At 44.2% G+C, this 13687-nt stretch overlaps 1 protein-coding gene across 15 annotated transcripts in view; it reads right to left on the bottom strand.

Annotated features, from left to right (window-relative positions):
• The window catches only part of tpm2 (tropomyosin 2 (beta)), a 39374-nt gene that overhangs the window by 13231 nt on the left and 12456 nt on the right, over window positions 1-13687 (bottom strand). For 4 of the 15 annotated variants that reach the window (XM_064943515.1, XM_064943524.1, XM_064943512.1 and 1 more), the window contains exons 3-8: window positions 8177-8310; window positions 7525-7642; window positions 4132-4202; window positions 1282-1357; window positions 327-389; window positions 56-125 (exon numbers count right to left, since the gene is read on the bottom strand). In XM_064943515.1, coding sequence (XP_064799587.1) covers window positions 56-125; window positions 327-389; window positions 1282-1357; window positions 4132-4202; window positions 7525-7642; window positions 8177-8310 — 532 coding nt within the window. Of the gene's footprint in view, window positions 1-55; window positions 126-326; window positions 390-1281; window positions 1358-1973; window positions 2050-4131; window positions 4203-7524; window positions 7643-8176; window positions 8311-11876; window positions 12242-13687 lie in introns of those variants that run through there. The other 11 variants (XM_064943516.1, XM_064943525.1, XM_064943513.1 and 8 more) reach the window with 8 other exon arrangements.

Genomic DNA, 13687 nt, shown 5'->3' with positions numbered 1-13687 from the left:
TGGGAACTCCAAGAGGTGTTAATGGTTGTGAATGAAAGGAGCGTTGAAAACGTACCTTCCAAATCATCAATGGTTTTCTCCAGCTTAGCCACAGACCTCTCTGCAAACTCAGCACGGGTCTCAGCCTGGGGGTGGTGGGGGGGGGGGGGGAAGCATCTTAGCACAATGCTTTTCAAATACATTTTTTCCAAGCACCAAGTTACATACGTAATATCTTGGTTAACATTAGGTTGCATAAGAGTGGGAGGAAGATAAGAGGCTTTAAGATACCATTTGAACAACCATTCATACTAAAATATTAGATATGGTGACCCTACAGTACCCACCTCTTTAAGTTTGTCGGTAAGAACTTTGATTTCTTCTTCATATTTGTCCTCCTTTTGTGAATACTAGAAGTGAAATAATGGAGATTCACATTAGCACAAGAGCTATGACGAGAGCTTCTCCTTAAACATTCACAACTTAGAATATACGGCAGTATTCTAGTTGAAATATAGACAGAATATATACATAAATGTATATTGAATATGACAACGTCTACAGTGTAGCATTCAATTAATAGCCTACTGTTCACATCCACTAAAGTAAACACTATTGGGATAAAGATTCCATTCATGAAAATGAGGAGGGCTACAACAACAGCTGAAAGGTTGGCTAGGGAGAAGAGGAGACTACGACACAAGAGCTGAAAGGTTGGCTAGGGAGAAGAGGAGACTACGACACAAGAGCTGAAAGGTTGGCTAGGGAGAAGAGGAGACTACGACACAAGAGCTGAAAGGTTGGCTAGGGAGAAGAGGAGACTACGACACAAGAGCTGAAAGGTTGGCTAGGGAGAGGAGGGCTAAAACGCAAGAGCTGAAAGGTTGGCTAGGAAAACAAAGCAAAGAGGGCTAGCTAAAGTCTCAGCGTAGGCTTGTCATAATGCAAGCGGGTCCTAAGAACAAACCATCAAACTCGCCTCAATCATAATCTTCTGCTTTCAAATGTATTTTACACCCATCTAACGTTATGCCTGGACTACAGTTCAATTCCTACACTTTTTAAAATCAATGTTATGGATTTAAAAAAGTATATAGATAACTTTATAGATGCAGCACTGTTTGAGAAGATTGCTTGTGTGTAACTATTTATTTTGACACTACGCTGTATTCTGCACATATAACAAATAAACATGGATTATAGCTAGATATCCTACACTAAGACTGTGTGTTTTATCCAGCTGGACTATCCTGCATCGTATCTGACCTTCGGGCCCAGCTTACTTCCCCTCTCCTACAGTACCTTCTCAGCCTGGGCCTCCAGAGACTTCAAGTTGTTGGTGACATTTTTCAACTCTTCCTCAAGATCACCAGATTTACTGTGCAACAGCAGGAGGGAGGGAGGAAAATGAGGGAAAAGAAAGGAGAGAGTGAGAGCGTTTTGAGAGGGAGGAGAGGACACGACCAAGGAGACCCTGGTCTAGATACTCCAACCCAGTGCCTATTAGGGAGAGTGCGTTGGTTGGAGAATAAAACCTACCTGAAGGGGTTAATGTCACACTTACCTGAAGGGGTTAATGTTACCTACCCATCAGATGGGAGGGTTAAATCAGGATCCTTGATGGATAATATCTGACAGATAAAATCATATACTCTAAGTATAGGAAATATACAAACAAGTGTCTAAAATCCATACTTGTATAATCTGTATGCCTCAATCTCAAGTATCACATCAAGGATCCCATTGGCTTCAGGTTGAAGATATGGTGAGGGACAGTATGGCTTGTAGGACATTGGTCCTTTCGTACCACAACAATACTGTCACGTCAACCACCAGGGGAGCCCTCCATGGAGCACAGCTGCAAGGCAGAGAGGCTTGGAGGGACAGGTCAAGGGCATAAGCCAGAGGAGCGGAGGAGAGGAGAAAGGAAGCAGGTTGTAAAGCGGTTTGGAACCAAGACGTTTGTCCTGGTATGGGGGGGGGGCAGACAGTACCTCATCCTCTCCGCACATCATGGACTTCAAATTCTGGTCCATGAGTCTAAGCTCTTCCTCCAGCTCCCTGACTCGACTGGGTTAGTCCACAGTCAGGTAGGTAGGGGTGTAGGAAGTGGGGGCAGGAGGGGTCAGGGAACCCACACACAAGGTGATCCCAGGTGGAGGGGTGTTGGTGGTGTTGGATTCAGGCATGCATTACATAAAACACAGGGGAGAGAACACACACATCCAGGTGCCAGTTGTGGTTAGTGTATCCCATCGTCTCGTCTCCCACACGGGTAAGGGTTAGCTTCCCACATATGGGAAAATTCCCACATATTATTTTTTAACCCCTTTTTTCTCCCCAATTGTTACTAGCTACTATCTTGTCTCATCGCTACAACTCCCGTACGGGCTCAGGAGAGACGAAGGTTGAAAGTCATGCATCCCCACAACCCAACCAAGCCGCACTGCTTCTTAACACAGCGCGCATCCAACCCGGAAGCCAGCCGCACCAATGTGTCGGAGGAAACACCGTGCACCTGGCAACCTTGGTTAGCGTGCACTGCGCCCAGCCCGCCACAGGAGTTGCTGGTGCGCGATGAGACAAGGATATCCCTACTGGCCAAACCCTCCCTAACCCGGACGACGCTAGGTCAATTGTGCGTCGCCCCACGGACCTCCCGGTCGCGGCCGGGTTACGACAGAGCCTGGGCGCGAACCCAGTCTCTGGTGGCACAGCTGGCGCTGCAGTACAGCGCCCTTAACCACCCGGGAGGCTACATTGACCATATTATTGACCAAATTGGAAGCCCAATTTATTCTGAGTTAGGGCATATAACATTTATATGTGAAAACTACTTCTGAGTACTTTAGGATTTTCCAAACTCAAAACTTTTCCTTGTTAAAATCACAATGTAAGGGGGGTTTAATGGTTATGGACCAATGTAGTCTCGCGGACCAAACAAAATTAGAAGAAAAATAATAATTGGGAATTCAGTTGGGGTATCAACTTAAAGTTGAGAGTTAGAATAATAGAATATACAAGGTGGAATTTCGAAATTTGGTTGTGCATCAGTCACTCAATTAGCCCATGTCAGCTAAAAAATGTAATTAGTCTCGAGGCCAGCTAACTAAACTTGTAGGAAGCATGGTCGCAGACCCACGAGCCACTGCAGCCCATCATGATGGAGTCCAGTTTAATGTGGCCCCCACCCACATCTGAGTTGCCCATCCCTGTGCTAGGTGGCGATGGACATAGATTAGCCAACTAAAACCAGAGTTAAAAAAACAACAAAGAATCCACTTCTGCCATAGACATCCAGTCAAGTTCCGTTCTGAGGCGCTGTGAGAACAGACTGTTCGACAGAAAGAGAGACTGCTGGTGGACGAGGTTAGGACATTAGTGTCATGTGTATCATGGGACTACCTGGGAATAAATATATGTTTTGTTGTCAGTCAGGGACGGCCACTGGACTCTCCGTTGTTAAGCCAATCGAAATCAATACACCCACGGAGGTCATTAGCTTGTTTCAGTTGCCATCCAATCATGGGTAATTGTATTAACAGGAAGGTGGGTCCATGCAACAAGTCAAATTAATATTAACCATATCAGAAGAGGCCTCATCAATGTATATTTCAAAATGCATTAGATGGTTAGGTGCGACACGCCTTGATAAAAATATATGCATCAATTCCCAAATGTGCTCAAGTAAATAAGTGATGGGGCTAGTAAAGTCTACGCATGAACCATCAACATGTCTTTCACATTAAAACACCACATTTGCCTAAACAACCACATTTCAATGGAACTGAAATACGAGTAATTTGTTGGTTTTAACAAAGTTTTTAAGTGCGATGTCCAGCACTGCGTTTTGATTCGCCACCCTTCTCCCAAAGCGTACACTTGATTGGATGAACTTTAAAAAGGTGAAAACTCACTCCAGCCGATGCTTACATCAATCATTTGCTGTTAAATCCCTGATGGGAAGTGTGCAAGTTCACACTTCTAGAAAAGGGTGGAGAATAGGGACCAAGACATGGATATTGGCACCCTATTCCCTATATAGTGCACTACTTTTGACCAGAGCCCTATGGGACCGGGTCAAAAGTAGTGCACTATAAAAAGGGAATACGGTGCCATTTGTGTGTCAGCAATGAAGGAGGGTAAACTTACGCCTCAGCCACCTCAGCACGCTCCTCAGAGCGCTCAAGGTCACCCTCAAGGATCACCAGCTTACGGGCCACCTGTAGTCATACAAAACACACATTAAAGTACACAGGCCAAACACTTCCAATAACTTCCAACACACACAAAACTATTCCCATGCAACATCTGAACAGAGATGGTGGCACGAAGAACGTGCAGAAACAGACCTTCAAGCTGGCACAAGCATCAAAACACGTCAAACTAAATTCTGTATTGACCAGTACATTCAATAGTCAAAAACAAAATGAAGAGGGAGGGAAAAAACCCAAGAGATTTAAGAATTTAAGAGAAATCATTAAATAAAAATGTAATAAAAAGATCTTACGATGAGGGGCGGTAGCGGTGGGTTAAAAAAAGAGCAAAAAAAAAAAAGATAAAATGCCTATAACCCCCATAGGATGAACCAACATACCGTAGGCCTATAACCCCCATAGGATGAACCAACATACCGTAGGCCTATAACCCCCATAGGATGAACCAACATCCCGTAGGCCTATAACCCCCATAGGATGAACCAACATACCGTAGGCCTATAACCCCCATAGGATGAACCAACATACCGTAGGCCTATAACCCCCATAGGATGAACCAACATACCGTAGGCCTATAACCCCCATAGGATGAACCAACATCCCGTAGGCCTATAACCCCCATAGGATGAACCAACATCCCGTAGGCCTATAACCCCCATAGGATGAACCAACATACCGTAGGCCTATAACCCCCATAGGATGAACCAACATACCGTAGGCCTATAACCCCCATAGGATGAACCAACATACCGTAGGCCTATAACCCCCATAGGATGAACCAACATACCGGATGAGGCCTATAACCCCCATAGGATGAACCAACATACCGTAGGCCTATAACCCCCATAGGATGAACCAACATACCGTAGGCCTATAACCCCCATAGGATGAACCAACATCCCGTAGGCCTATAACCCCCATAGGATGAACCAACATCCCGTAGGCCTATAACCCCCATAGGATGAACCAACATCCCGTAGGCCTATAACCCCCATAGGATGAACCAACATACCGTAGGCCTATAACCCCCATAGGATGAACCAACATCCCGTAGGGCCTATAACCCCCATAGGATGAACCAACATCCCGTAGGGCCTATAACCCCCATAGGATGAACCAACATACCGTAGGCCTATAACCCCCATAGGATGAACCAACATCCCGTAGGGCCTATAACCCCCATAGGATGAACCAACATACCGTAGGCCTATAACCCCCATAGGATGAACCAACATACCGTAGGCCTATAACCCCCATAGGATGAACCAACATCCCGTAGGCCTATAACCCCCATAGGATGAACCAACATCCCGTAGGCCTATAACCCCCATAGGATGAACCAACATCCCGTAGGCCTATAACCCCCATAGGATGAACCAACATACCGTAGGCCTATAACCCCCATAGGATGAACCAACATACCGTAGGCCTATAACCCCCATAGGATGAACCAACATACCGTAGGCCTATAACCCCCATAGGATGAACCAACATACCGTAGGCCTATAACCCCCATAGGATGAACCAACATACCGTAGGCCTATAACCCCCATAGGATGAACCAACATACCGTAGGCCTATAACCCCCATAGGATGAACCAACATACCGTAGGCCTATAACCCCCATAGGATGAACCAACATACCGTAGGCCTATAACCCCCATAGGATGAACCAACATCCCGTAGGCCTATAACCCCCATAGGATGAACCAACATCCCGTAGGCCTATAACCCCCATAGGATGAACCAACATCCCATAGGCCTATAACCCCCATAGGATGAACCAACATCCCGTAGGCCTATAACCCCCATAGGATGAACCAACATACCGTAGGCCTATAACCCCCATAGGATGAACCAACATACCGTAGGCCTATAACCCCCATAGGATGAACCAACATACCGTAGGCCTATAACCCCCATAGGATGAATCAACATACCGTAGGCCTATAACCCCCATAGGATGAACCAACATACCGTAGGCCTATAACCCCCATAGGATGAACCAACATACCGTAGGCCTATAACCCCCATAGGATGAACCAACATACCGTAGGCCTATAACCCCCATAGGATGAACCAACATACCGTAGGCCTATAACCCCCATAGGATGAACCAACATACCGTAGGCCTATAACCCCCATAGGATGAACCAACATACCGTAGGCCTATATACCAGAAGTGGCAGGTCTACAACCCCCATGATCAAATGTGTGGCCAGCTCCCAGGGTGCAGCTGGTGCCCTCAGTGGGGAAGGGCACTAGACTGGCTGGGTGTTAGTGAGAGAGATCGAGGGAGAGCGGTCAATGACAGGTCTCATTCTGTATAAATCCATTAGACGGCTACTTTGTCTGTCAGTGTAATCCTCTGGGATGTGGGCTCATGTGACCTCCAGGTCTAAGCCACAGGCCATGAGCAATCAACATATGCTACAGGCTAAACTGCTAATCAGTACCCCCTAGGTACAGATCTAGGATCAGCTTCCCCTTCCCCAATCCTAACATTAACCATTAGTGGGGAAAATGCTGAACTGGCCCAGGATCAGCATCTAGGGTAAACATCACCCTATACCATGGTACCTGTGTATGTATGACCTTAGCTAAGCAAGCTAGATTTAGCTCTACACTACGTGGCCGGATTCCAGGAGCCAGATTAAGCCTAATCCTGGACAAAAATCACATTCAACAGAGATCGATCTTGCTTTTTAGTCCAGGAGCCTGGGAAACAGCCAAAGAGTGTGGGGTTATGCTGAAATCTACAAATTTACTGTAGAAATTATGAGTTTTCCACAGAACACATACAGGCATTGAAAATAAAATATATCGGGGGAAGCAAAAGACCAAACAGTATGTTCAAGACCTGATAGAATACTTGGAAATGCATCTTGTTATGATAGGATAATGAAGTCTAGGCAGAGGTACGGATGGGGGGCCTCCACAGAGGCCTCCTTTGATCTGACATGCATCAGTTTAGCCTGCTACTACAGAGGAGAAAGGGGTATGCAGTGTGGGCATATGTCTGTACTGTTATAGAGAAACACCACAGGTGTCAACGCTACCGTCAAGGGAACACAACAGCTTCCATTTTCCAAACAATCTTAAATCAAATAAAATGTTGATATGCTTGTTAAAGGGGCTACAAAATTATGAAAAGTGGTGGATTCCAGCGTATGACATGGCTCTACAGTAGTCTGGCTTTAGTCAATGGGCACGTTGCACTGTGTGTCAAAGGTAACGTCTCAGAAACTATAGTAAACATGATATAGCAACCTTTAAAAAAAAAGACACCCTGGAACTCAACGATACTTTAGGGCAGAAGGACACCCACCTCCTCGTACTTCCTGTCGGCCTCCTCAGCAATGTGCTTGGCTTCCTTTAGCTGCATCTCCTGGATCTCCATCTTCTCCTCGTCCTTTGACGCCCTGTTCTCTATCACCTTCATTCCTCTGGAGAAACAACACCACAGGGTTAGCTACAGTATGGACCTTCATCTCCGTTCTCCATCACCATTCCTCTGGGGGACACCACAGGCAACAGGACAGAGAGTAGTCATGGGTGATGGGGGGGGTTTGGAACATACTTTCGTTGTGTACTTTCTTTAATATCAAAAATACTTTGACCTGTCCACTCTGTTATGTTTCAATGCTAATAGTAACTGCTGAAGGAAATTCTGAAAAACTAGCAGGGCTTGTTGAATGTCTTGGCTAGCGTTTCTTCTTACTACTTCTTCCTAATTCCTATTCTGGAAGAACTGGGGAACCCTGCTCTAGAGCAGAATGGCTGAACTATGGTGGTGCTCCTCTGCTCAGACGTTGCATGCATCAACCAATGGTTGCATGCCACGTCATTAACTGTGCAGTCGGGCATCAGACTGCTAGAACATATGATGTGGTTAGCGGACACGTAAAATACCTATCCAGGTGTTGTAACATTTGGCATGAATCGGATGCACAACCTAAAACAGGAGATGGAAGTCCCACCTCTCGCTCTCGTCTGCAGCCTTCTCGGCCTCCTCCAGCTTCTGCAGCGCAGTGGCCAGTCTCTCCTGGGCCCTGTCCAACTCCTCCTCTACCAGCTGGATACGTCTGTTTAGGGAGGCCACCTCTGCCTCTGCCTGGTGGGGGAGAGAAAACACTCAGTCAGCCACAATAATGTGCTGGGTTGCCAACTGCCCCCATTTATTCCACATTGGAGAATTTTCTTGGCCTGGTTGGTGTATCACCCAAACTGAGCTGCCAGGGAGGAAGGAAACTCATCTGGGATACATATCATAAAGAATAACCACCTTCAATATGCCCTTGGGTTCATCCATCTAGCATACATTTTTCTCAGGTGTCCCTAGTTTTCACCATTGAAATACCATGGATACTGATCAAGACCTTTGTTGACTGTCTATACATTTTTTTCCTTTAGAACCTCCTTTTCAAAACATTGAAAGCATTTAGAAAAGAACCTTCTTGACACAGAATGACCGTGGTTCATTGGATTAGCAGAGGCCTTCTCATTGCTCTATGGGGAAGTGAAGTGGCATACCGCAGTTAATGACAAACGCAAACAATCCCAGCATTGAGGCAGTGGGAGGAGGAATGTGTTCCCTTATGTCACAAGGGACAGTAATGACAGTGCCAAAGGTTTATTTGTCCAGTTAGGGGCCCTTTGAGCTTCTATTTGCCCCTGAACCAACATTTGTTGGTACTGTCACTTTGGCCTTCCTGAGAAAAAAAAAACTCTGCACCTTTTGATACCTCAAGTGGGTCCTTTTGGGCTCTACCTTTTGTCTTGTGGTAAAAAATGTGTAACACTAAGATTCTCTGCTGCCTGTGACTGGAACGAATTGCAAAAAAAAAAAAAAAAAAAAAAAAATCGCTGAAGTTGGAGACTTTTATCTCTCTCACCAACTTCAAACACCTGCTATCTGAGCAGGTAACCGATTGCTGCAGCTGTACATAGTCTATCGGTAAATAGCCCACCCAATTTGACCTACCTCATCCCCATACTGTTTATATTTATTTACTTTTCTGCTCTTTTGCACACCAATCTCTCTACCTGTACATGACCATCTGATCATTTATCACTCCAGTGTTAATCTGCAAAATTGTAATTATTCGCGTTCCTCCTCATGCCTTTTGCACACAATGTATATAGACTTTTTTTTCTGTGACTTCAATCGACTTGTTAATTGTTTACTCCATGTGTAACTCTGTTGTCTGTTCACACTGCTATGCTTTATCTTGGTCAGGTCGCAGTTGTAAATGAGAACTTGTTCTCAACTAGCCTACCTGGTTAAATAAAGGTGAAAAAATAAAATAAAAATTAAAAAAATTGTAGGCTTTCTAATAACAGACTGTTGGCCTAACAAAGGGTAGCTGTAAACGTAGAAAACAAGCAGCAGCATGTGAACTACATTAGACTCGTGGATATCAGTAGAACAGCCCATTTCCACAAGGCAGCAACTCTCCATAGACTTGATGAAGCAGGTGGGGGGCTGATCAAGCAGCGAGTCCATGACTAGATGATGATGACAGATGATTGGATGGAGAGAGCACCGCATTCCAGCATTCTTCGAGTTCCCGCTGGAGGATACCGGCGGAGTTGCCGGCAAAACAAAAGAGCCATTGTCTGCCCCCCCCCCCCCAGAAGCAGAAGACAGCTAATTAGACCCCCCCCTCTCAGCCAAATCCCAGAAATCTGTTCCCATTCTGCCGGGCCTTCGTCGGGGAAGCTGTGGAATGCCATCTGTGACATTCCAGAGTCTTTCACTTAGACCGGTTAATACCACACTTCATTTGGCTCGGTTTAGTCAAATAATTGATATGTGGCACTCGTGCCAGGCAAATTGTTAAGAGATTACCATTTCAGAGAGAACCAACACGTTCTCAGTGTAGATTGTTTGGCAATGGGACAGAACAGGAACAATAAGCTTGCTCTTTTGTTGGACAATTTTTATATTTCTGGCCTGGGCCCAAAGCCATATTGTAGTATGATTGACAGTCAGCGTTCCTCCCCTTGGGTGAACCTGGCCCCTTACTGAAATATTTCCTAAATTCCCTGTGTGTATGATTGCACTTCAAAGCTGTTTACATTAATGATAGTCATATTCCCATTATGGTAGGCAGAAAGGTTGAGGTCCAGTTGCTCTGTTAAAGGAGTAGTTTACTATTTTAAAACATGACTACTTTCAAGGTAAGGAACCATCTATGGGCCAGGATTATATTATATTAAATATATATATATATATATATATATATATATTTTTTTTTTTAAGTTAGCTGAAAACTGTAGTGGCTGTTTAAAGATAACCGAACTTTGGATTACTCATAGCCTACTTTCAGGGTGAGGAACCACCTGACAACATATTGTAAAATAGTGAACTGCTCCTTTAATGGTAGAGTGACTTTGGGCTGACTGAATGGACCCAAGGCCATTCTCTCTCAGCTAAAACTCTGGTCAGAAAATGATTAACCTGCTCAACTGCCAGAGACGAGACAGCGAGAAATACAGACAGCGACTCTGGCTAGACAGGGAGTGGAGTCAGGAAGAGAGAAATGCTCAATACAAGCTGCCCTCATCCCTTCAGCTCCCTACGGTACACTGGCTCATTTGATTTGTACAATTTAACAACCAGTCATCAATTAGTGTTCAAGTGAGGTTTATATCTAATTATGTGGAAACAGTTGAATGAACACTGGATGTCTTTCATGTACAAACTAGAAAGAGAGAATACATTGAGGACTACACTATTTTGTTAAGGGCTCATTACAGCCAAACATTATCAGCTAACATGCAGCCACTTCTCTGTATGTATGCATGCTCTGCACAACTTAATTCCCTTGACAGCCCAATACCCTTGTGAAAAGGTGGGCGATAAACAAATTAGCCTACTGAGGTGCGCTCATGCAAGGGCAGCAAGCTCAACAGCCAGCTTATGCTCTAGTGTAGGCATTTACAATGCATGTCCATTAGCATCACGGCTCACCAGAAACTAACTCTGTACAGCATCTGATGGAATAAAGACCATAAAGGTCAAGCCTGCTTGCTATGGGAAAACAGCACATCAATAATACTGCATCGTAGGCCATCAAGAGAGCAACTTCCATGCATACATAATGGCCAACACCCACCCTCCATTTTGAGGGACTGCCACTGTCCACGTCCAGACTGAATAGAAGATGAATAATAGAGTATGATAAGTAGTAACTCAAGTCAGCAGGCTATACAGGGACAGATATATCAAGTTTCAGTCTCCTTTATAGGGCATCTTTAAATGCAATGTAGTGTTTAAATACACTTTTAGTGAAGTATTGCGTTCATATGGGAGTCTACTCTGGCATATCAAACGTTTTGAAGTAACAATTTGCCAAGAGCTAGTCTGCTTTAACTGGTATTAACCTTACGTGGCTCTCTCCGGGACTGTGACCATGAGTAAGCTAAAACATGGAGTAATTTACTAGAGTATGCTGACCGGGCTGCACCTACGGCTGTAAGCTTGCCAAATGCACAAACGGTAAAACACTCCACATTTTCAGTTCCCTCTGTACCAGCAAAATATAGACTTTGCGATATTAGGTAATTATATTCCGTGTATAACCAATTACTTTGTGGACTGCATCCATGCTCCCCTATAAATGGTGATCATAGGCTCCAACTCGGATTAATCGGTTTATTCTAGGCGTCTCTTACCCGCTCTCTGGCCTGTCTCTCCGCATCAACCTCTCTCTGGAGCGTTTCGGCACGGTCCTCCGCATCATCAGCTTGTTGCTGCAATGTCTGAATTTTCCTTTTCACGGCTTCAATAGATGTTATTCCAGCCATTGCAACTATCTATGTAACACTTATATTCAATAGACAAAGCTGCTATAAACGCGACGTTGCCTAGAGCGCTACAGGGCACCTTGATTGATGAGTCACGCGGCTTGTAGTAGCGACCGCCCAGTGATAGTCTACAATATATTATTTTGTGCCACTTGTATCCATATGCAAGCCTAAACGATCTTGTTAATTCAGGGACATGCTTGCAGTCTCCTGCCTGCTAATACGTTATCACAATTCAGTAGCGAGGGTACAAAGTTACTACATTATTTTCTCCGCCTCCTCTCTTATCTTTCAGATGATGTCACAGGTCCGCCGCAGTTTAAAGGAATAGCAGCATAAAAAAAACATGTTTTTCCAATTTTGAAGAGCAGCATTTTATTTTGCTGTGCATCTCTTTGTGTTCTATTGAAATAAAGCACGTGTGTCTCAATGCATATGTCATTTAGGCTATGTGTCATTTAGACCAACGGCTTGTAAGTAAGAATGTCACGGTAAGGTTTACACCTGTTGTATTCGGCGCATGCGACAAATACGATTTGATTTGGTTCCCAACCTTTTTCGGTTACTGTACCACCAACTGAATTTGGCTCTGCCTGGAGTACCCCTGAAGAACCCCCTAATGTACCCTGATCTCATAGACTAGACGTAATATAGTAAACCCAGGACACTCAAATTAGTATGATACGTTACATTTGGTATGGTTACAGACAGTTACTTAAGTCAAAAACGAAGGTATAACGCAAACGTCTTGCAACCCAATGGTTGCGAGTTCAAATCCCACCACGGACAACATTAGCATGTTAGCTAATTAGCAACTTTTCACCTACTTACTACTTTTTAGCTACTTTGTAACTACTTAGCATGTTAGCTAGCCCTTACCTTAAAACTTTTAGCTAACCCTTCCCCTAGCCCTAACCTTAACCCTTTAACCTACCTCCTAAACTTAACCCTAACCTTAACTCTAACCCCTAGCCTAGCTAACGTTAGCCAGCTAAGCCTGGTCAATAAGGGTAAAAAGATAACCTCTCAAACAGATACTCAACTTTGTGAGAGATCTGTGTGTAGAGCTGAGCATACGGTATTGGTCGTAAACTTGCTGAAGAGAGACCTTGATGAATGAGCTTCTACTTAGTTATTGTAACCTAGGTGGCATGGCATACACATATACATTTCTAATCAGCTGGCTCAATGCACTTAAAAAAATATAAAGCTAAATAATAACATTAATATTATATTATTCAAAATAAAGAAAAGGCTTTCTGTTTGCCAATCCTACATCAATATTATTGGCGCTCACATTTCTGAGCTTCTGTAAATCTATTCACTGTATGAATATATACAAAAAAGTTTTTTTTAACATGTTTTATTTAACTAGGCAAGTCAGTTAAGAACAAATTCTTATTCACAATGATGGCCAAACCCGGGCCAATTATACACCACTCTATGGGACTCCCAATCATGGCCGGTTGGGATACAGCCTGGAATCAAACCAGGGTGTCTAGTGACACCATTAGCACTGAGATGCAGTGCCTTAGACCACTGCGCCACTCGGGAGCAGTGGGCTTCAGATTTACTTGTGACTGGGGTCAATTAATATTCTTAAAAAGTGTTGAACTGTAGCCTACTAACCATTATTTAAACATATTCATCTAGAATAACAGTATATAAATGAACAGGAT

Source organism: Oncorhynchus masou, chromosome 28 (assembly GCF_036934945.1).
Source record: "Oncorhynchus masou masou isolate Uvic2021 chromosome 28, UVic_Omas_1.1, whole genome shotgun sequence".
Taxonomy (NCBI): Eukaryota; Metazoa; Chordata; class Actinopteri; order Salmoniformes; family Salmonidae; genus Oncorhynchus; species Oncorhynchus masou.
This window is presented reverse-complemented; position numbering and strand designations above follow the sequence as displayed.